Here is a 21,996-nt window from a genome sequence, read left to right as displayed (position 1 = left end):
GTGCACCTGGACTCCGTCTGATTCTCATTAGAAAAACCATCCCAAAATATGGTCAAACCGTAATAACCCATTTGGGGTTGGCCTAGTGGTTGGTTTGGGATCTTGGAGTTTGCTCCTCCAAAGGTCTCAGGTTCGATTCTCTCTGGTGCCAATTTTGGTGGGCTAAGTCCATAGAGAGCTTGCTCTAGCTTTAAATGGGACCCCCGCAAGTGGGCGGTGGGATTGGTCCCCTCGGATTAGTCGGTTCTTGGATCGGATACCGAATTTTCAAAAAAAAATGGTCAAACCGTATTTGACCATCATAATTTTAGGTAAGGGATGAGGGCGGATCCTGTGTGTGGTGAGGATGTGTGTCTGCACACTCTGAACTTTGAAAATTAGTACTAATATTTCAACTTCTTTGAATTTTTACCCTCTGAATTTCGTGATTTTCACCATAGACGCAAAGATATTGCAATTAAACGACAAAGAGCTCTCCTTTATGCTGACATGGCATACCTTTTTTCAATGAGTGTATATTATTTATGATGCTTTCTAACCAAATAGAAGACATTGAGTGACCCATCATATAATTATCATAATTACATTTATCAGGAATACATGGTTCTAATTTCCATTTGCTTGTTAACTTTTGAAAGTTCAAAAAAGGAACCAGCGGTGGTTTGAAGAATCAAACTAAAGATTTTCACTTTCTTCATAATAATTTTAAGACGCATGTTACTTGACCATCCATTTTTATGACAACTTATGGTATAACAAAGAAATGTAGGTATTGACACGAAAACCAAAACAACAGATAGGGAGAGGGTGAGAGAGATAGTTGTCTCAAAATTTGTCACAAAACGTTTGTTCTAATATCATTTCTCTTATTTCCACCACTAAGCCTATTTATAACTGGTTGTACATATGTCATATCTTTTTTTTTTTCATTACAAAATCATGTATTGCATTAGAAATGACATTTTTTTTTTATCATTTTAGAGAAGGATCGTGAGGATTGTCGTCAAAGATGGTTTCTCTTGTAAAATGTTACATGCCATTAGAAATTGATAAAAGAAGAAAGATAAATTTAAGAAATTCAGAGAGAGAGAGAGAGAGAGAGAGAGAGAGAGAGAGAGAGAGAGAGAGAGATTTGGGTTATTGAAAGAGAAGATTTTTTTTAATATATATAATTCTTTAAATAACATTTTTAAAAAAGAAATCCAAATGGAATAAAAAATTTGGGAAAAAAATAAAAAAGCCAATTAAGTGTGCCACCTCGTTAATTAACGTGCAATCAGTATGCACATTAGCTGTTGTGCAAAGTCAGATTGGTTCGAGATTGAAAACAAAAGAATCTTCAAATTATAGTGGGTAAATCAAATTTCGCCTAAATGACTGAGGCTGAAACCTTATTAACCCAAAAAATAATAATTTATTTTAGGATATTTTGATTTATAATAGGTGGTTTATCATATTGAGTATACTAAGGAGAGAAGAATCTCACATAAAAAGAAATAATGAGAAAAGAATAGTATTATTTAAAAAAAAAAAGAAATTCAACAAAAAAAAATGTGCTTTAGTCCTAAGATAAATATAGGACATACATATATCAATAGGTCAAATACCTTTTTTGATATTTTAAATTTGACCAAAATACCTGATTAGTCCTAAGTTTCATTGTTAAATTTCAAAAAAGTCTCTACAAAATATTGTTGTATTAAATTAACAATTTAAAGTCTCCGTGAGATTAACTCAGTCGGTAGGGATATTGCATTTTATATGCAGGGGCCGGAGTTCGAACTCCGGACACTCCACTTCTCCACAATTAAATTGTGTGAGCTTTAGCCAATATAGTACTTAAAAAAAATCCTTGTGAGCCACCAAACAAAAAAAAAATTGGGAGATTAGTCACTTTAATCCCTCAATAGGAAATGAGTCGTCACTTTAGTCCCTAAATTCAGATAAATTGCAAAATAGTTCCTGAATGTAGACTTTGTTAGTCAAGTTAGTCCTTGAATGCAGATTGTGTTAGTCTCTGAATGTAGACTCCGTTAATCACTTTAGTCCCTGAATTGACCAACAAAGTCTATATTCAGGGACTGTTTTGCAATTTCTCAACATTCAAGGACTAAAGTGACTACTCCTTTTCCATTCAGGGAATAAAGTGACAAATTCCCCTAACAACCAATTCTCTTGTGAATATTCCCTGCTTCGGTTTCCGTCGAGAATGGTTATCATTCTCTTGTTTACTTTCTTTCTCACTCCCTACTCCAACTTCTTTCTCAGTATTAATTTAAGCATCCTCATTAATTCTTTCTGCCACCTCGGTCAACTCAATTATGCTTTTTCCGTATTGGCCAAAATTCTCAAAATAGGTTATCAGCCTGATACCGTAACTTTGACTAAACTTTTGAAAGGTCTTTGTATTAATAACGAAGTTAAGAAAGCGTTGTATTTTCATGACGACGTTGTAGCAAAGGGGTTTCATCTTGATAATGTTAGTTATGGGACGTTGATCAACGGGTTATGTAAATCCGGAGAAACAAAAGGTGCCCTACAGTTGCTTGGAAATATTGAAGGGTTGCTGGTGGTTAAGCCGGATCGGTTTATGTACTCCATGATCATTAATCGTCTATGTAAAGATAAACTTGTGGTTGATGCGTATGATTTGTATTCTGAAATGGTTGCCAAGAGAATTTTTCCTGATGTTGTCACGTATAATACTATGATATATGGTTTTTGTATTGTGGGTCAATTGAAAGATACTATTCGTTTGTTCATTGAAATGATATTGAAAAACATTGACCCAAATGTATGTAGTTTTAATATATTGATCAATGGTTTATGTAAAGAAGGAGATGTGAAAGGAGCTAAAAGTGTTTTGGCGGTTATGATAAAACGAAGTGTGAAACCTGATGTTGTTACTTATAGTTCTTTAATGGATATGGGTATTTCTTGGTTAAAGAAGCGAACAAGGCTAGATATATATTCAATGCTATGGCTCAAAGTGGAGTGACTCTTGATCTTCATAGCTACAATATAATGATTAATGGATTATGTAAGGCTAAAATGGTGGATAATTCAAAAATATGACTCCTGTAACATACAGTACCCTTATTGATGGACTTGGCAAATTGGGAAGAATCTCTGATGTTTGGGATCCTATAGATGAGATGCGTGTTACAGGTCGGTCAGCTAATGTGATCACATACTCTTCTTTATTACATGTTTTGTGCAAAAGTGGTCATTTTGACACGACAATTACAATATTTACAAAGATCAAAGACAAAGGATTTAAGCCAAATATGGTTACATACAATATACTTGTTGATGGATTGTGCAAAAATGGAAGATTTAAGGATGCACAAGAGATTTTTCATGATCTTCTGATTAAGGGATATCGTTTAGATGTTAGAATGTACATTGTGATGATTAATGGCCTTTGTAAAGACCATTTCAAAAAAAAAAAAAATGGCCTTTGTAAAGAGGCTTTTTTTCATGAAGCATTGTCCTTACTGTCAAAAATGGAAGACAATGGTTGCACTCCTAATGAATTAACTTATGAAATTATTATTCGCCCTTTGGTAAAAAATGACAAGAATGACATTGCAGTGAACCTTTTTGGTGAAATGATTTCTAGAGGTCTACTATAAGAGTAAAACTAGGTGTGATGATTTCTAGTTATAGCTTGTTATTTTGAATTTTAAAACGACCGTCCAATCTTTGATTTGCTTTGATTGTCTCTTGTAAAGGAAACTAGACTTTTGACCCGTGCGACACACGGGTCTAAATATAATATCTAATAAAGATACAATATTATTGAAAAATTCTCTAATATTCACTAAATGCATTTGAGTCTTACCAAAACTTCCCGTTCAATTCTATCGAAATTATAGATATTTCATTCAACTTATTTTTCTCTATCAACAAAGACAACCTTTTGGTAAACAAAAATTTGATGATAGTTCATGTATTATGGACAACAAATTAAACAAAGAATTATGATTTCTAATAAGAAACATAACATATACTAATAGGGAGTGTTCACATTTTCATATTAAACATTTATAGTAGCAGATCTTGAAACTGCTGAACAATTAAGTATCTTGCTTTGTACTCTTGTTGTGACTTGGGCATTGTTGTTTAATAAGTCTTTTGTGGACAATAAATTTGGTAAAAACCAGGTGTTATAACGTTCATATTACTGCTGTAACTTGTAACAACAATGCTGAATGATCTGTTTTTATTTATTTTTTCTTGTCTTGACAACTGTAGTTGGAGTTGGTCTATACTATATACTCACCAAGGCAAACAGTTACTGTTATAGTCGGATATAAATTCTAATAGTCATATAGAATAGTGGTAATTCTCCATTGATATTAAGCTAAACCTTCACCAATGCTCACCTTAGAATATTAGCAGATAGGAACATTAATTCATTCTCAATCTGTTGAGCCATTAATTCTTTAATCTGATCCTTTGTTTTATGAATGCGGTTCTTTCCTTACAACTCGGATACTCAACTCATGATATCAACATCTAGTGGTGGAGTTGCAAGTTTCTTGATATTCTTAAACCAGACTAAGTTGGTTTGAGGTTTTTTTTTCCCCCTAAGCTAGCTGTGATGATCATCACGCCATCTTCGTGATTTTCTCTCTTTGAATATTTTTCTATTATGATGTTTTGAGGTCTGTTCGGATATATGATAAGGAGTTTGTTAGGATAAAGGATAAATAGGAGTTAGTACCAACAATATAGTATAAGGAGGAGTTACTTAATTGATTAGTTATTGAGTAGCGTGTATAAATAGGAGAATGGAAGGATAGAGAGAGGAATTGATATTTGTTGATATTCTGTGAATAGATCAGTGGCTCTGTTTCGATAGGGAAGCCCTTGGAAGAGAGTTCTCTCTCCTATTCTTGATTTTGGTTCTTGCCGATTACAAAGTTTGCTGAATTATTATTTTCATTACAAAGTTCCTTCTTGTATACTATACATTTAATGAATGTTGATCCATTATTCAATGGTTCTTTCTTCAATGTAATTGTTCTTCTTCCTCTGGCTTATCTCCTGTCGATATTATGGAAGAAACCAACCACCACGATTATGAAGTCCTCCATTCTCGAGCAAGGACAGATTCGGACCAGATCTGTATGTTGCGGTTGGGAAAGTTTTTCCTCTCATATTGCTCTGTCAAAAATGTACAATGCGGTTGAACTTTCTGCTCTTGGAATTGGTAGTTGTTTTTGCTCAACATTTGTATGAATTTTAGGTATATTTTTCATTTGATTGCTCATTGTTCTGGCCTTACTAATTTTATTGTAGTATTTGTATTATATTCAAACACTGTTAGAGATTTGTGGATAGGTGTGAATGTCACTCTTTCTCCAAAGTTTTTGCTATTTTTGCCATTTCGTTCTTTCTGGCACTGTCAACTAATATTTCTTTTGATAAAGGCTTGCAACCTCCTTTGCATATAAAGGTCTGTACTAGCTCTACTTTCTATCTTTGATTGATGTCATTTAGTTGGTTGACTGAATATACAAGTACTTGCAATATAGGATGTTTTTCAATAAAAAAGCTGAAGATATAAAGAATATTTTCCGCATAGCCAAGATGTAAAGTTTCTTACGATTATATAACAACATTTTAACAAGTAAATTTTAACAAGTAAATTGGATATTTCTGTTAAATGACAAGACCAGTTTTAGACGTGGAAATTATATTTGAAGTTGTTTTACTCAAATAGACAGAAGCTATAACAAATTTTAGATGTTTAGTTGAAAGTGTTTTCAGTGAGATTTTTTCTTCACTGTAGTGTTTTGTTGTTCTACAAATCTTGCCTTCTACAAGATCAAATTTTGATATCGTCTTTCTCTTTTTTAGATATTTTAGCTCAAACCACTTCCTTTTATGTTTTCACTCTCATTGACAATGTTGCTTCCCACTACAGCAGACGCACAGCAAGTTGTGTCAGCTACCTAAGTGTCTGCTATCAATTTAAGAAAAGTGAATGCTAAAAAAATCCAATACTTATATGTAGAAAAACCAACATATTTATAAGAATATATAGTTTTTGAAATCGAAAGGGTTGTGGAGGAAGTAAAAGCGGTAGCTTGGAATTGGCTAAAAATAAAAGACAACATGATTTGATTATTCTTTGCCTTTGTGGTTCACTAATCCATTGGGGTGTCTCAATTTGAGAGAATAGTTTTGCAGAAATGCTGTATGACTATTGAAGTCATTCAACATCCTGCGAATTTATGGTGCACTAGGTGTGCTAAGACTGTTTTTGGTCTCTTTTGCTGCAGGTGTTTGTTCCTTCGGTCTCTATTGCAGATGTTGATTCCTATTGTTGGTATATTGGGTTCTTTGTTGCCATAATGACATTTAGTCACTTTTGCATTTGTTAATTTAATTCGAACTTTTCAAGTAAAATATGCTATCTGCTATAAAATCCCTACACAAATTGCCCCACAAGCAACTTACTCGATATCTGACCTAAGGACCGACTAATCTGAAAGGTCCAATCCCACATCGACTTGCAGGGCCTCATTTAAAGTTAGAGCAAAGCTCTATATGGACTATCCCACCGAACTGCTGTGGAAAATCACATTAATGTGATATACCATATAATGCAAGAAAATGTGTATCCAAACATATGCTTAATGGTTTATCAGTGTATTTATATTTGGCTTGTGACAGATTAAAAGAAATATCACTACTAGTCATGGTTACATTAATATTATAAAAAGCTCACCCTTAACTTGTACAGTGCTCTGGATCAGGACTTATACGTTACTTGTGACTAATTATTTTAAAACAGTGAATTATTCACGATAAATTTCTAAAATAGAACAACACAAAATCTCTAATTAGTAATTAGTTTTCATAACATTGGATTTTTCTCATACTTTACAACCCGAACCAATGAGGCTTATATGCTGCAATCTACTTGGTTTCTTTGCAAGGAGAAACAAAGATGATTCAACCTCAATGTCACCATCTAGCTCTTTCAATGAAGCCTTCACTTTAAAAGTTCGTCTAAATCAAGATCAGCAGGGCAATAGGAACTTCACCTTTGTCAATTTCCTCGACCTTCTTCAGTTATTCCGTCACACCAATAAGATTATATAGGTTTCTTTGCAAGGAGAATCAAATATGATGCTGCCTCAATGTCACCATGGAACTCTTTCAATGAAGTTTAATTAGTAATTAGTTTTCAGAACATTGTATTTTTCTCATGCTTTACAATCCGAACCAATGAGGTTTATATGCTGCAATCTACTTGACCCTCTTGATTATATAGGTTTCTTTGCAAGGCGAAACAAAGATGATGCGACCTCAATGTCAGCATCTAGCTCTTTCAATGAAGCCTTCACTTTTAGAAGTTCCTCTAAATCAAGATCAGCAAGGGAAATAGAGACTTTACCCTTGTCAACTTCCTCCACCTTCTTGAGTATGTTGATGTTTTGATTTTGAGAAGGCTCAACATTTTGCCTTGATGATACAAATTGTCCTTCATGAAGGTACTCTTCAGTCGCAAACTGACAGAAGTGAATCCAGCAATAACAACTTATCGTCCTTAGCATTGGAATTGCCTTCTCCGATCAATTCCTGCAATATCATAGAATCATATAGTTATATTCTATAAAACCCTAATCATCCATTTCAAATCATAAGTATAATAATGAACAATAGATCCAATTTATTCATTTCTTGAAAATTAAGGACCTGCTTATTTTGATCTATGCCCAATTCTATACAAATATAAAATAAAATTATATTTCTATAGAAAATATAGATGCTACCTTTGCGAGAGTAGGTGGTTCATGTCCATGTTCAACTCGTTTTGGTGGACGACCACGCCCACAATATTTTGGTGCCTCCTCTTTTTCTCCCTAGTGCAACACAAATTTAGCTATATGGTCTTAATTATCATTTCTTGAAAACTAAGGACCTGCTTACTTTGTGAAAATGTTTTTTGTTTTAATTCAAGTTATGTTCATTTTAACTTGCTAATAAGAAGATGAGAGACTTTTGAAATGATTTATTGTGATCGATGCATGTAATTTGTTATCTAAAAATGATACATTTTCGGAAATAATGAAAACAGTTATGTTGACATTTTCGTTGTTTCTGGAAATGCTAGAAATTTGTTCACTTCAAGAGTCTTATTTTCTATTATTTGGTAGCATGAAACTACATATATGATCACAAGGTAAATATAACTTACATCATTCTAGTAGCATTATCGCTGTCTTTTCATGTTCGTATTGCATCATCACTGCGAATGGAGATATCCTTTTCATGCAGTTTCATTTCTCTAAAGACAGATCTGCAATAAAATAATGCAAATTTCATCTTTAAACTTATCAATGAAAGATACAAAAACATTTGACAAATTATGGTAAAAATAAAGGTAACAAACAGATAAAATCACCTTCCGCGGCATATAAGGAGGTTGATTTGGATGGCCGGATGCTGTAGCTCTAGCACCATGACAATCAAGCAAATCCCGGTCAAGGACATGCGATTCAATTCAACTGAAATTCGATATATTTGGTACTTCGTTGATTTGATTGGAATTCGATATTTCACAAAGAATAATTTGATATATAAGGTATCCATCATCACTCGTTGGTTATAACTTTATCATTGAAGTTTAATCTTGACATTGTAATTTTTTTCCATATATTATTTCTATGGTAGGTAAATAACGATTTAGATCATCAGATCTTACAATTCTAAGATTTCTTATGGAGACTACAATTCAGATCTCATGTTAAAATGATCACATGAAGCTAAAAAAAACTTACTTGTGAAACAATAGGATTTGGAGATCGTAATATATCTTTTGAAAACACTTTTTTTCCAAGAAGCGTTTTAAAACTGATCTTCAAAACCTAAAAGTGGTGGATCTTAACTAATATCAACGATAAGCGATGTTAATGATCGTAAAATATTTAGATCTAAAAAACCTAATATATGAAGCACGACCCAGGTTTTGATCTCGAACAACAAAGACAACGACAAGTGAACGATAGGAGGTTTGAAGGATGTTATTCTAAAGGAGCTCCGATGACTCAATGATTTAACTCTAACGAGGTTTTTTGAAACTATGGTTGGGGTGAGCAATCACGACTATGAGGGTTCTTATAAAGAGTTCAATGTGGGCCCTCTCCAATTTTAGTAAAATGTGAAGGTCCAACTTTAAACCTTTTTTGAGGTGCATATTATAATCACCACCGACTATGAATCACATTTGAGTGTTAATGGTGTGCAGTATCTTTGAGCAAAGTAACCAATAAAAAGATATTATGTTTCCTCTAAATAAATTCTTTAACATCAATTTACCTGTGAGTAAAATGTTCAATATAATAACTTGAAAGATTTCTCAACAAAAAAAAAACGTAATAGTTAAAGCCAAATAATTGTTTTAATTTAGAATTACTTTAAAAATAAAAATGGTTCTCATTATAAAAACTAAAAACACACAAAAAAAAATTATGGTCAAACCTACCATTGTAAAAATAAGTTGGGAAAAGATAGAATGAGATGAGTGATGCAAGTGACAGTCGCTTGACCACACACTCTTGACCGCTTGTCTTATATAGAAAGCCATGTAATCCTTATTTTTGTACCACTTACCTTACGAGATATTATTCCATGGTCACAAATATAAATGAATAGTGTTTGATCACATACACATAAAAGTGCTTTTCCTTGAAATACTATATCAATATATTATCAATTTCATTTTTAATATTAAAAAAACACTTTGACGTATGTGTGTTCAAACACTATTCATTTATGTTTGTGCCCATATTAGAATTTCTCCTTACCTATAATCTGGTAATATATATTACCTTTTTTTTTATTATTTTGTATGAAACAAAATGTTAATTTATTTTTAATTTTTTTTACAAAACAAAAGATAGGATATAGACCGATACAGAAAAAAAAAAAAAGGAGATATAAGAGGTGAGTGAGAGAAAGGGAAAAAGTGTTTAAATTTTGTAACCACTTATGATATTTTATTTTTGGCTAAAATGCACTTTTGCCCCCTCAAGTTTTTAAAACTAACGATTTTGGCACCTCTAGTTTGAAAATCGCACTTTTAACCCTTCATGTTTCACCCCTTTGCAAAACAACGACCTTCCCTGATTTTGACCTAGTCAAAACTGATTTGGCGTCTTTAAAAAAAATTGGCACCTATAATTTTTTTTAATCCATCTGGATTTTAAAAAAATTAACATTATTTTAAAATTACAAAATATAAATTAAAAAAATTAAAAGAAATCTAATGATAAGATTTTCGAAGACTAGAACCACGATCCCCAAACTTCGGACCTAGATCCCCTACTATAACTATTTCACGCAGTTTCACGCAGTGGTCGATCTCAGCCATAGAACATTGATCCAACGGTTCAGATTTATTCTGCTAGTCTTCTCATTGTTTGATATCAGCCACTTACCTTTGATCAGACGACTCACATGCCTTACAGCATCCTGCTGTTACAACAGGAAATCTGCTTCCCCAAACTTCTTAGCCTAACTTATTTTTGGTTATACGAACAAGGATATCCTTAATCTCTTTCTTACTCTGTTCATCCATATATTTTTGGTGTTTGCGTAGATATGAGAAGTTTGACCTCCTCCCTTCACACGGATCCTTATACCGACACCAGGGAAAAACCAAGGAAAAACAAAAGGGCGTGTGAAGATTCATAATTTTTTGGGATTGATTATCCAGGATTGATGATTTTGCTGTTTTGGATTTTGAAGATTGAGGGGTTTTTTTGTGTTTTAATTTAAGTTTAATAATTTCAAATAATATTAATTATTTTAAATCCAAGTGGATTACAGTAATCATAGATGGAATTTTATGTTGTAAAAAACGTGTCCACATCAGCTTTGACTAGGTCAAAATCAAGGACAGCCACCATTTTGGAAAAAGGGTGAAACATGGGGGTTAAAAAAAATTGTAGCACTGCAAAGAATTGATAATTCACCTACTTTGCTAAAACGGCACAGATAAGTTGAATTATTTACAATAAACTTCTAAACTTATCGCCCTTAGCATTGGAATTGCCTCCTCCGATCAATACCTGCAATATCATAGAATCTTATAGTTATATTCTATAAAACCCTAGTCATCCATTTCAAATCATACAGTAAAAGACTGAACAATAGGTCCAATTTTATTCATTTCTTGAAAACTAAGGACCTGCTTACTTTGTGAAAATGTTTTTTATTTTCATTCAGGTTGTGTTCATTTTAACTTGCTAAAAAGAAGATGAGAGACTTTTGAAGTGATTTATTATGATCTATGCATGGTAATGTGTTATCTAAAGATGATGATTTTCGGAAATAATGACATTTTCATTGTTTCTTGAAATGCTAGAAATTTGTTCACTTCAAGAATCTTATTTTCTATTATTTGGTAGCAAGAAACTACATATATCAGGGCCGGACCTTGGGGTGTGCAAACCGCTCAATGGAACTGGGCCTCCCGAAGGTATGGGCATAAGAATTTTTTTATAGCTCAATAGTACTAATAAGTGTTAGGTGGGTGTTTTTTTGGGAGGGTGGTTTGAGGTTTCTCGTGTATACGGTAATGATTTTCACCTTTGGGTGTACCGCATCTATACGGCACCTTGTATTTATATTTTAAAAAAATACATTTTAATTTTATTACGGACCTCTTTTCATTTACAGAACCGAACCTCCAGATTCGTAGGAAAGACCCTGACATTATAATCACAAGGGGAAAATGTAACTTACATCAATCTAGTAGAAGCATCGCTGTCTTTTCATGCCCTTATTGCACCATCACTGCAAATGGAGATATCCTTTTCATGCAGTTTCATCTCTCTAAAACAGATCTGCAATGAAATAATGCAAATATCATCTTTAATCTTATCAATGAAAGATACAAAAACATTAGACAAATTATGGTAGCAATAATGGTAACAAACAGATAAAATCACCTTCTGCGGCACATAAGGAGGTTGAATTCGATGGCATGATGTTGTAGCTCTAGCTTCATGACAATGAAGCACAGCCCGTCCAAGGACAGGATATTCAATTTCACCAAAAGTCGATATCATTTGGTACTTCGTTGATTTGATTGAAATTCAATATTTCACGAAGAATAGTTTGATATATAAGGTATCCATCAACACTCGTTGGTTATTACTTTCGCTTTATCATTGAATTTTAATCTTGACGCTTTGATATCTTTTCCAAATGGATAGAATAATTATGGAGAGAATAATTCAGATCTCATGTTAAAATGATCATGTGGGGCTAAAAAAATTGCTTGTAAAACACACTTTTTTTTCAAGAAGAGTTTTAAATTTGGCCTCCAAAACCTAAAAGTGGTGGATTTTCATTCTTGCTCTCCAAAACCTAAGAGTGATGGATCTTCATTCTTATCATTGATAAGTGGCGTTAAGGATGGTAAGATATTTAGATCTAAAAAAACCTAATATATGAAGCACGTCAAAGGTTCTGATCTCGAACCACAAAGATAACGACGATGAGACAAGATCTGAGGTATGCACAACGTCATTATAAAGAGTTCTGATGACTCGATAATTTAACTCTAAGGAGGTTTTAGTAAAAATACTACATTATTATTATTTTTTTTACAAAGTTTATTGATACAATTTTAGCAAGTGTACTAATTTATATCGAAGTAATAAATAATTCGTATCCTCAGGGACTGTTTTGATTTCCACTAAACAAAAACGTCTTCGTTAAGATGTGATTAAATAAGGGGTTTGCCCTAGGCAGTTGGATTTTAAGTGCAATTGTAATTTAAAAATAACAGAAATAAAGTTGGTTTTTGGAACGTTTAAAGAGATGATTAGGTCAATCGATTCATCTATACATCACCCATTAAGTAACTTGTAATCTTAAATCCACGAATTTCACAAAGTCAACGACAAATTAACAATTTAACTTAGGTCAATCCCTTGATCCTAAGTCCTCTTATCTAATTATAATTCCCTAATCCCTTAGGTGAACCTATAATCATCAAAGGCTAATCGATTCGTTAATTCAATGATCACAATCTAACAACGCTCTATCCCTAGATTGTCCGTTAGAAAGAACAACATAAATATTTTCTGAGATAAACGCTAGTGTCAATAGTCATCTAATCTCTTAGATCAATTATATCTGGTCAGGATCATAAAAGCAATGAGAACAAATTATGCTGAATAAACTAGATTGAAATTCATGAATGTAAGAGTTTCAGGTTACATCAAATGAGCTATTACAGAATCATCTCTTGACCTAATCACAATAGATCTAGCTAATCATGGCTAAAGCACAAATAGCAAATGATAAAGAAGGATTCATTACATTCAAGTGATGACTGACTATGAGTTTTGATGGTCTCCCACCGTTGGCTCAATGCTTCAGACTCCAATTCAAGCTTTTCTCCGTAAAAATTCCGAACCCTTTGCAAAGAGAACATTATGGCTTTTATAGAAAAAATTGTGTCACGCCAATATCGTACTACGATGTTGGTATATCGTAGTACGATGCCTCATTAAACCAGATCATCAATCAACGCTCCTTGACATCGTAGTACGATGAAAGCACATCGCACTACGATTTTTCCAGTAACCTCAGCCTTCCAAAACGCCTTCAGATCGTAGTACGATGCTACAGATCGTAGTACGATGGTTCATGTACTTGTGCACTTGAATTTTCACCTCTCTGTGGCTCATAACTCATACAAATCACCTGAACTTAACTGAAAATTACATAGAAATCAAAGCAAAAGTGCTATATGACCTAGTGTCATCACAACCCCAAACTTGCATCGTTACTTGTCCTCAAGGAACTTACTTTATAAATGGATTCTAACAGTAAAATAGCACCTACCTCATCAATGGTAAATCAAAAGTTCATCTTCTAGTCAGCAATAGTGGGCTAACTTGCTTGCCAAATCCTTTACTCCACAACTTCACGCAACATCATTGAAAGGGTTCACACAGTCGACAAACTAATCACTATATTACCGAAACTTGGAAACCTTCTAAACATCAATCAAAGTCACATTGCCATACACACATTTAAGGACTTTTAGGGTGTAACGGGGCTAAGGTCAACGGTGAGATAATTTGGAAAGTAGGCTTAAACATGACACTATGGAGTTAGACACTTCCTACTTATTTCGACAAAGATCATCACAACTTGACATAATATGCACAGAGTTAGAGAACACAATATGATTCAAATCACCACATTTACAACACACGTCTCAATTTATTTCACAAAAGTTTCTTTTTTTTTGAAGTTGATTACTTTTTGTATCAACTTAATTGACATTTTTCCATTTTTTTTATATATATATGAGATATTCTGATTGAGACATTTGTGATCCATAAACTCATGTTCTCTGTAACCCTCACCCCAAACTTAAGTTGTTGCTATCCCATGAGCAACCCCAAACTTAGAATTAAAACCTCATCACAATTTGTCTAACTCCAACAAAACATTGGGATAAAATCCTATGGTCTCTAGGCTTAAAGACGAGGTTTGTCATTGAAACAACGGGGTCTATCCTACTGGCTCAAAGTTGGCTTAAAATGGAAAAAAAAAAATTACATTCAAAAGGTAGGCTTGAAAGGCTCAAGGTACAAGCACTTTGCCTTAGTGTGTAAGCAACATTAACCAATCGACATAAAGAAAATCCGCAAGTCTCAGAAATAGCATCAGTATGGAACACTCATATTTGGTGAAAATTGAAAAATAAAAGTTTTGGCTGTGGAACTTACTGGTTGAGGTTTATGGAAGTTGTTTCACATTGCCGTACCCTTCAACCGAGACCTTCGTGCAAGCTCTTCCTCCTTGAACTTTTGATATACCATGGATGAACAAATGCTACTAAACTGGTAAAATTCAAAAACAAAGCAAGTCCATTAATAACAAACAAACGCAGATGCAATTACAACAGAGGGCATACAAAATCAATACACTAGCAGCAGTCACAACACACTGTTTTTTTTTATTGTGCAAAAACAAAGAAAGCAAAAACGTAAAACTAAAAGAAACTACTGCTCTGTGAGTCTGGAGTCAACCCTCCTCCTCATCCATCCGGTCCTGCTGATCGTCTGCAGACAAGTCGGGAGGGTCAGTGCTTAACATGTTTGCAATCTCCACATTCTCTCCGAACTCAAAATCTTCTCTAATATCCTTCTCTAGCTGAACTGCCCTGTTTCTAGTAGCCTCAAAGTAACCCTCCATGCGGTCCTTAGAGCCACCAAACCTCTTATAAGAACCCGTCGGTTTTCTCTTGTACTGAAGTGCCATCGCAGCAAATTGTTCCGAGAACCGGGGAGGCTCAATTAGCAGCTGAGATGATGCTTCCTCCTGCCAGTTTGCTGATGTGTAAATATACTCAGCCAAGGCAGGGTGCATAGGTGGGTACTCAGCCTCAGGTGCGCCCTGCTCTTCTGGTGCCCCTCCTTGTTCATTCTGGATACCTCCTCCTTCTCGCATCTTCTTCTCATACCCCTCCAATGTGGTGTCCGTAATAGGGTTCTGAGACTTAACAAACACATCCAACGGCTCAGTTTGGACTCCAGCATTTTCACATAAAAGATTAATCAAGCAGCTGTGACCCAATGTCGAACTCTTCGTTCTCACCATTTCCTTAATACTGCGGGAAATCAGCCTTCCAACATTCATCTGCTCATGCTCTGAGAGGAGAACCAATAATATAAATACTCGATTCAATATCATTTGAGCAGCAGCAGACGTACCTTCAATCGTAGAATTGATGAAAGATGCCCAAGCTCTATAGGTTGGCAACAAGTGTGCTGTGTTAATCCTTTGAGGATTGCTGGTTGGGGTCTTCCTCCTCCACCCTTGTCCTTCTTTCATTATCCCGACCAGCAGTTCATCCCATTCTTCCTGAGTCTTGGGCCAATTTGCACTGGCAATTCGCCGCACCACATCACAGTTTACCGGAACAGGCAATCCCAAGACAGCGTTGATGTTACCTGCGTCATACACTACCTTCTTCCCCCTCACAACTGCAAAATTTCTATTCTCCTCTTCCGCATAAGCATTTGCGAAAAATTCTAAAGCAATGGACTTATTGCTTGTCTTTGTCACCATGCCATTCAAGCCTTCCCAACCTTTTTCCCTCAGTGTTGCTTCAAAAGTGGGATGTCCGGTGAGATTGATAACATCAAATGCTCGTTCTCCAACAAACTCCCTCTCCTTGATCTCTTGGTATCTTTCCTCTGCCTTTTTCGTTTTAAAACGTTGGTAAGTGGTTGATTGTGTTGGTGGTGTTTGAGTTGGGGGTTGATTTGGTGGTGGAGGGTTTGATGAGGATGCTTTGGATTGGTTTCGGGTACGTTTTCGTGGTTGAATTTCGGTGTTTTCTGAAGTTCTAGCCAATTGTGTGGGTTGGGGGAAAGAAATTGACTTGTACGGAAGGTGTTTGATGAAATGTGTGAGAGAAATGTTGAGATTGTTGTGGGTTGTTGATGGTTTGTTTGATGAAGATGATGATTTGTTGATGGATTAGTGAGAAGAGATGAGAATTTGGTGTAGATTGGGTTTGGTTTAAGGTATTAAGAGCATTTGGGAAAAATTTGACAGAGCTTCGCTAGGTTGGGGCGAAAATGGAATGACAAGATGCGGCTTCAGGTTTTATAGGGGAGTAGGATCGTAGTACGATGGTTAATATCGTAGTACGATGTGTTTTGTAACCGTTAGGAACACAGAAAATTTTTTGTATCGTAGTACGATGTCCCTGTATCGTACTGCGATATTTCCAGAGACGAGCAGTTTTCTAAAGTTTAAATATCGTAGTACGATATATGATATCGTAGTACGATTTTTATTGCTCGTTTGACTTTTCTTGACTTTACTATCGTAGTACGATTTCTGGATATCGTACTACGATTTTTCCAGAAGGAACCACTTTTGTTGGCTTCTCACATCGTAGTACGATGTGAAATATCGTAGTACGATTCTTTGCTCTGAAAATTTTTCTGAAGCCTCTTTGAAACTATTCGCAGTTGTTCCTTATGTATCACATTGAAAACATTTTTTTTTTTTTTTATATCTATACAGAAAATGAAAAATTACCTGAAACATAATTCAGTGGGTTGCCTCCCACTCAGCGCTCGTTTTCCGTCATTAGCTTGACTTCTGACGACCTTTTAAAGGTCGGTGAGTACCAGGCCCACTCTTTCCTTGGGCAAGTCACCTCCATGATAGGGCTTCAGCCTTTGCCCGTTCACCTTAAAGCTTCTTTCACCATCCGGTGTCATCACCTCCACAGCTCCATTTTGGGACACGTTCTTCACAATAAACGGTCCGGACCACTTGGACTTCAACTTTCCTGGAAACAACTTTAACCTGGAATTGAACAACAACACTAGTTGCCCAGCATAAAACTCCCTAGAAACAAGGTTGCGATCATGATATTTTTTTGTTCTTTCTTTATAAATCGATGCATTCTCATACGCCTGCAACCTCATTTCTTCCAATGCATTTAGTTTAAGAAGTCTTTCCTTACCAGCCAATGTGTGATCAAAGTTTAAAAATTTAATCGCCCAATAGGCCTTGTGTTCCAATTCAACTGGTAAATGACAAGACTTCCCATAAACTAACTGAAATGGTGAGAAACCAATGGAAGTTTTAAACGCAGTTCTGTAAGCCCACAATGCATCATCAAGTTTCTTAGACCAATCTTTTCTAGATGATGCAACCGTTTTCTCTAGGATTTGTTTCAATTGTCTATTAGACACTTCTACCTGCCCACTAGTTTGAGGATGATAGGGAGTAGCAACTTTATGCTTCACATTATATTTCGCAAGAACACTTTCTAAGTATTTATTGCAAAAGTGCTTCCCCCCATCACTGATCAAAACTCTAGGGGTCCCAAACCTAGGAAAAATGTTTTTCTTAAGAAAATTAACGACCGTATGGGCATCATTAGCTATGCATGCCACAGCTTCTACCCACTTGGTCACATAATCCACACAAACAAGGATATAGAGATTAGAGTAGGAGGACGGGAATGGACCCATGAAATCGATGCCCCAACAGTCAAATGGTTCAATCTCAAGGATTCCCTTGAGGGGCATCTCATTCCTCCTAGAAATGTTACCTGTTCTCTGACACTTATCGCATTGTTTGACAAACTCGTGGCAATCCTTAAATAAGGTTGGCCACCAAAACCCGCTTTGCAATATCTTGGCTGCGGTCCTTTCACCGCTGTGGTGGCCTCCATAAGCTGAGCTATGGCAGTGCCACATGATACTGTTCACCTCATCACCTGCAACACATCTACGCAACAAACCATCAGCATTAGTTCTAAATAAGTATGGGTCATCCCACACATAAAAATTCGCCTCCTTGAAGAATTTCTTCTTCTGTTGATATGTAAAATCCTCGGGAATCAAGTTCCCTGCTTTGAAATTCGCCATGTCTGCAAACCATGGCCGTTCAGCTACCACAAATAACTGTTCGTCAGGAAACTCGGCTTGGATGGCCTTCTCTTTCTTAGTAACCGCCTCATTTTCCAAACGGGAGAGGTGGTCAGCCACCACATTCTCCACTCCCTTCTTATCACGGATTTCTAAATCAAACTCTTGTAATAAGAGTATCCATCTCAGCAACCGGGGTTTAGAGTCCCCCTTTGTAAGCAAAAATTTTAGAGCTGCATGATCTGTGAAAATAACAACTTTGGATCCAATGAGATACGAGCGAAATTTTTCCAAAGCAAAAATTATAGCAAGCAGTTCTTTTTCAGTAGTTGCATAATTGACTTGATTTTCATTCAGAACTTTACTTGCATAATAGATGGCATGGAAAAATTTCTCATGGCGTTGGCCAAGCACTGCTCCAACCGCGTAATCACTTGCATCACACATTAGTTCAAATGGGAGGTCCCAATTTGGTGCAATGATTACCGGCGCAGTGACCAACTTTTTCTTAATTAATGAGAATGACTCCAAACATTCAGCATCAAAAACAAAATTATTTTCTTTAACAAGGAGGTTACAGAGGGGCTTAGCAATTTTTGAAAAATCTTTTATAAATCGCCTATAAAATCCAGCATGCCCCAAAAAACTCCTCACCCCCTTCACATTGATGGGAGGAGGAAGTTTCTCTATAACCTCAATTTTTGCTTGATCAACTTGGATGCCTTTCCCAGAGATTTTATGGCCCAAAACTATACCTTCCGTCACCATAAAGTGACATTTTTCCCAGTTTAAAACAAGGTTAGTTTCAATGCATCTCTTAAGAACAACATCCAAGTGATGTAAACAATCATCAAAGGACTTACCGAAAACAGAAAAGTCATCCATAAATACCTCTATATTCTTCTCCAGCAAGTCTGCAAAGATGGCCAGCATGCACCTTTGGAAAGTGGCTGGTGCATTGCACAATCCAAAGGGCATTCTTCGATAGGCGAACACACCAAATGGGCATGTGAACGCTGTCTTCTCCTGATCTTCCGGCGACACCGCAATCTGGTTGTACCCCGAATATCCATCCAAGAAACAATAGAAGGCCTGTCCAGCCAACCTCTCCAACATCTGGTCCATGAAAGGTAACGGAAAATGGTCCTTCCTAGTAGCCTGATTCAGCCTTCGGTAGTCGATGCACATCCTCCAACCTGTCACCGTCCGAGTGGGGATCAACTCATTCTTTTCGTTTGCCACCACGGTCATCCCTCCTTTCTTGGGTACCACATGCACCGGACTCACCCATGCACTATCTGAGATTGGGTAAATCATGCCTGCATCCAACAACTTAAGGACTTCTTTCTTGACCACCTCTTTCATTGTGGGGTTAAGGCGCCTTTGGGGTTGGACCACCGGTTTATATTCAGCCTCCAAATGAATTTTATGCATACAATAGGCTGGACTGATTCCCTTTAAATCTGATATGTGCCACCCAAGAGCTGCCTTGTTTTCTTTGAGAACTCTCATCAACTTTTCTTCTTCAAGAGAGGATAAGGTGCTACTTATGATAGCTGGATGGCTGGCATCTTCACTTAAAAACACATACTTCAATTGGGCTGGGAGTTCCTTCAATTCTGGTGCAGTTGTTTTCTCCACACTTTTTGCTGCTAAAACTTCAAATTTTCTGCTTGAGGATTCAACTTTCAATGCCCTCAATTGCTGCACACACTCCTCAACTTCATCATTAGTGTTCTTCTCATCAACTTCAAGCGAATTTGCCATCACTCTTTCTAATGGTTGCACAGGAGTTTCTTCTAGATTTGTTTCATCAACTAGGCTATCAATCATATCAACCCTATAGCACTGAGGATGATCATTCCTATGCTTCATGGCCTCAAAGATATTAAATACAACTTGTTCATTTTGAAACCGTAGTATCAACTCACCCATTTCAACATCAATCAAGGCTCTTCCCGTTGCTAAGAAGGGTCTTCCCAACAACAAAGGTGTCTCCTCATCTTCTTCCATGTCTAGAATAACAAAATCAGCAGGAAACATCAGCTCATTTACCTTTACCAATACATCTTCCAACACTCCATAAGGATGAGAAATAGAACGATCAGCTAGTGTGAGAGTCATCTTTGTTGGTTTAGGCTCCCCGCATCCTAACTTTTTCATCATAGAGAGCGGCATCAGATTAATGCTAGCCCCCAAATCACATAATGCTCTTCCGACATTCACCTTCCCAATAGTGCAAGGGATGGTGAAAGCGCCTGGGTCTTTCAATTTAGGAGGTAGCTTCTTCTGAAGGATGGCACTGCAATTTTCTGACAAGGCGATATTTTCACCATCTCTAGGTTTCCTTCTTCCGGTTAGCAAGTCCTTCATAAACTTTGCATACAACGGCATATGTTCAATGGCCTCACTAAAAGGAATGTTCACTTGTAACTGAGAAAATAGCTCCATAAACTTTTTGAATTGGCCCGCTTCCTTCTCTTTCTTCTTTGATAGATGCGGATAAGGCAATTTCACATAAGAGGGGACAACTTGTTTCTTCTCACTCTCTTCAAGGAGCTGGCTCTTTGTCTTCCTCAACATAGACTCCTCATCAATCAACTTCTCACTTTTTTCTCCCTCTTAATTTTTCTCTTCATGTTCATTTTCAACTACGCCTTTATCATTTTCAACTATTTCTTGTTCATCCTCCTCCACCTCAACTGTTTCATTCTTTTTAGTCACCTTTGGGGGTAAAGGTGTCAACACCTTCTTACTTCTCAACTCAATGGCCTTGCAGCTCTCATTGCTTTTCGGATTGTCTTGAGTATTGCCTGAAAATCCTCCCTTAGTGTGCTCAGCCATCTGTTTTGCCATCTGCCCAATTTGAGTTTCAAACATTTTTCGGGCTGCCTCATTATTTTTCCTTTCAGCTTCCTGGCTTGCCGTCATCTCCTCCAAATTGGTTTGAGTCATTTGCATGAATTTGGTCATGGCCTCTTCCCAAGCTGCTGGGGGTCTTTGTTGTTGCTGCGGTTGTTGGCGTTGAGGGTTAGGAAGAAGAGGGTTAAGGGTATTTGTGTTGGAGTAACTCAGGTTAGGATGTTTGGAATATCCAGGATTGTAAGTGTTAGAGTAAGGATTATTTTTTTGATAGTTTCCCATGAAATTGGCTTCCTCACTGGATCCCTCTAAGGTACACTCACCATTTGGATGATCTCCTTGGCAAAAATCACACCTTTGTTGCACTTGTTGTACTTGGGCATGTTGAGCTTGTGTTTGTCCCAAAGTTATGGCTTGGACTTGTTTAGACAAGGTTTCAAGGTGTTTGTTCATGGCTGCTTGATTGGCCAAGATAGCAGTGTTGTCACTCACCTCAAACATTCCCCTCTTCTTTTTCTCAGCATCAGCTCGATGCTCATTTTGGGTCATGTTCTCTATCAGGTCTCGGACTTCGTGATCAGTTTTGGTTCTCATACTTCCACCTGAAGATGCATCTAAGAACATTCTATGGTTAGCGGTTAACCCTTCGGTAAAGACTTGAAGATAAGATTTTTCATCT

The 21,996-nt window shown here is 36.2% G+C and overlaps 1 protein-coding gene, 1 long non-coding RNA gene and 1 pseudogene across 2 annotated transcripts in view; 1 reads left to right on the top strand and 2 right to left on the bottom strand.

Moving 5' to 3' along the window:
* The window catches only part of LOC146918047 (uncharacterized), a 50,096-nt gene extending 40,947 nt beyond the window's left edge, over positions 1 to 9,149 (bottom strand). Inside the window, exons 1-3 of the mRNA XM_085719729.1 lie at positions 8,426 to 9,149; positions 8,219 to 8,320; positions 7,794 to 7,883 (exon numbers count right to left, since the gene is read on the bottom strand). Of these exons, the coding sequence (XP_085575855.1) occupies positions 7,794 to 7,883; positions 8,219 to 8,223 (95 nt within the window). The 5' untranslated portion in view covers positions 8,224 to 8,320; positions 8,426 to 9,149. The remainder of the gene's footprint in view (positions 1 to 7,793; positions 7,884 to 8,218; positions 8,321 to 8,425) is intronic.
* LOC146918048 (uncharacterized) lies at positions 1,808 to 3,690 on the top strand (annotated as a pseudogene).
* A 1,696-nt stretch (positions 9,150 to 10,845) lies between the features above and the next one.
* Positions 10,846 to 12,534, bottom strand: LOC146918046 (uncharacterized). Its single transcript, XR_015015960.1, has 3 exons — positions 11,976 to 12,534; positions 11,770 to 11,870; positions 10,846 to 11,093 (listed from the first exon to the last, which is right to left on the bottom strand). It is a non-coding gene; the product is annotated as an uncharacterized LOC146918046 (long non-coding RNA).
* Positions 12,535 to 21,996: the final 9,462 nt, after the last annotated feature.

Source organism: Medicago sativa, chromosome 6 (genome assembly GCF_051527215.1).
Source record: "Medicago sativa cultivar Bolivia chromosome 6, Bolivia_mono, whole genome shotgun sequence".
Lineage (NCBI taxonomy): Eukaryota > Viridiplantae > Streptophyta > Magnoliopsida > Fabales > Fabaceae > Medicago > Medicago sativa.
Note: the sequence above shows the minus strand (reverse complement) of the source record. Positions and strands in the feature narration are given on the sequence as shown.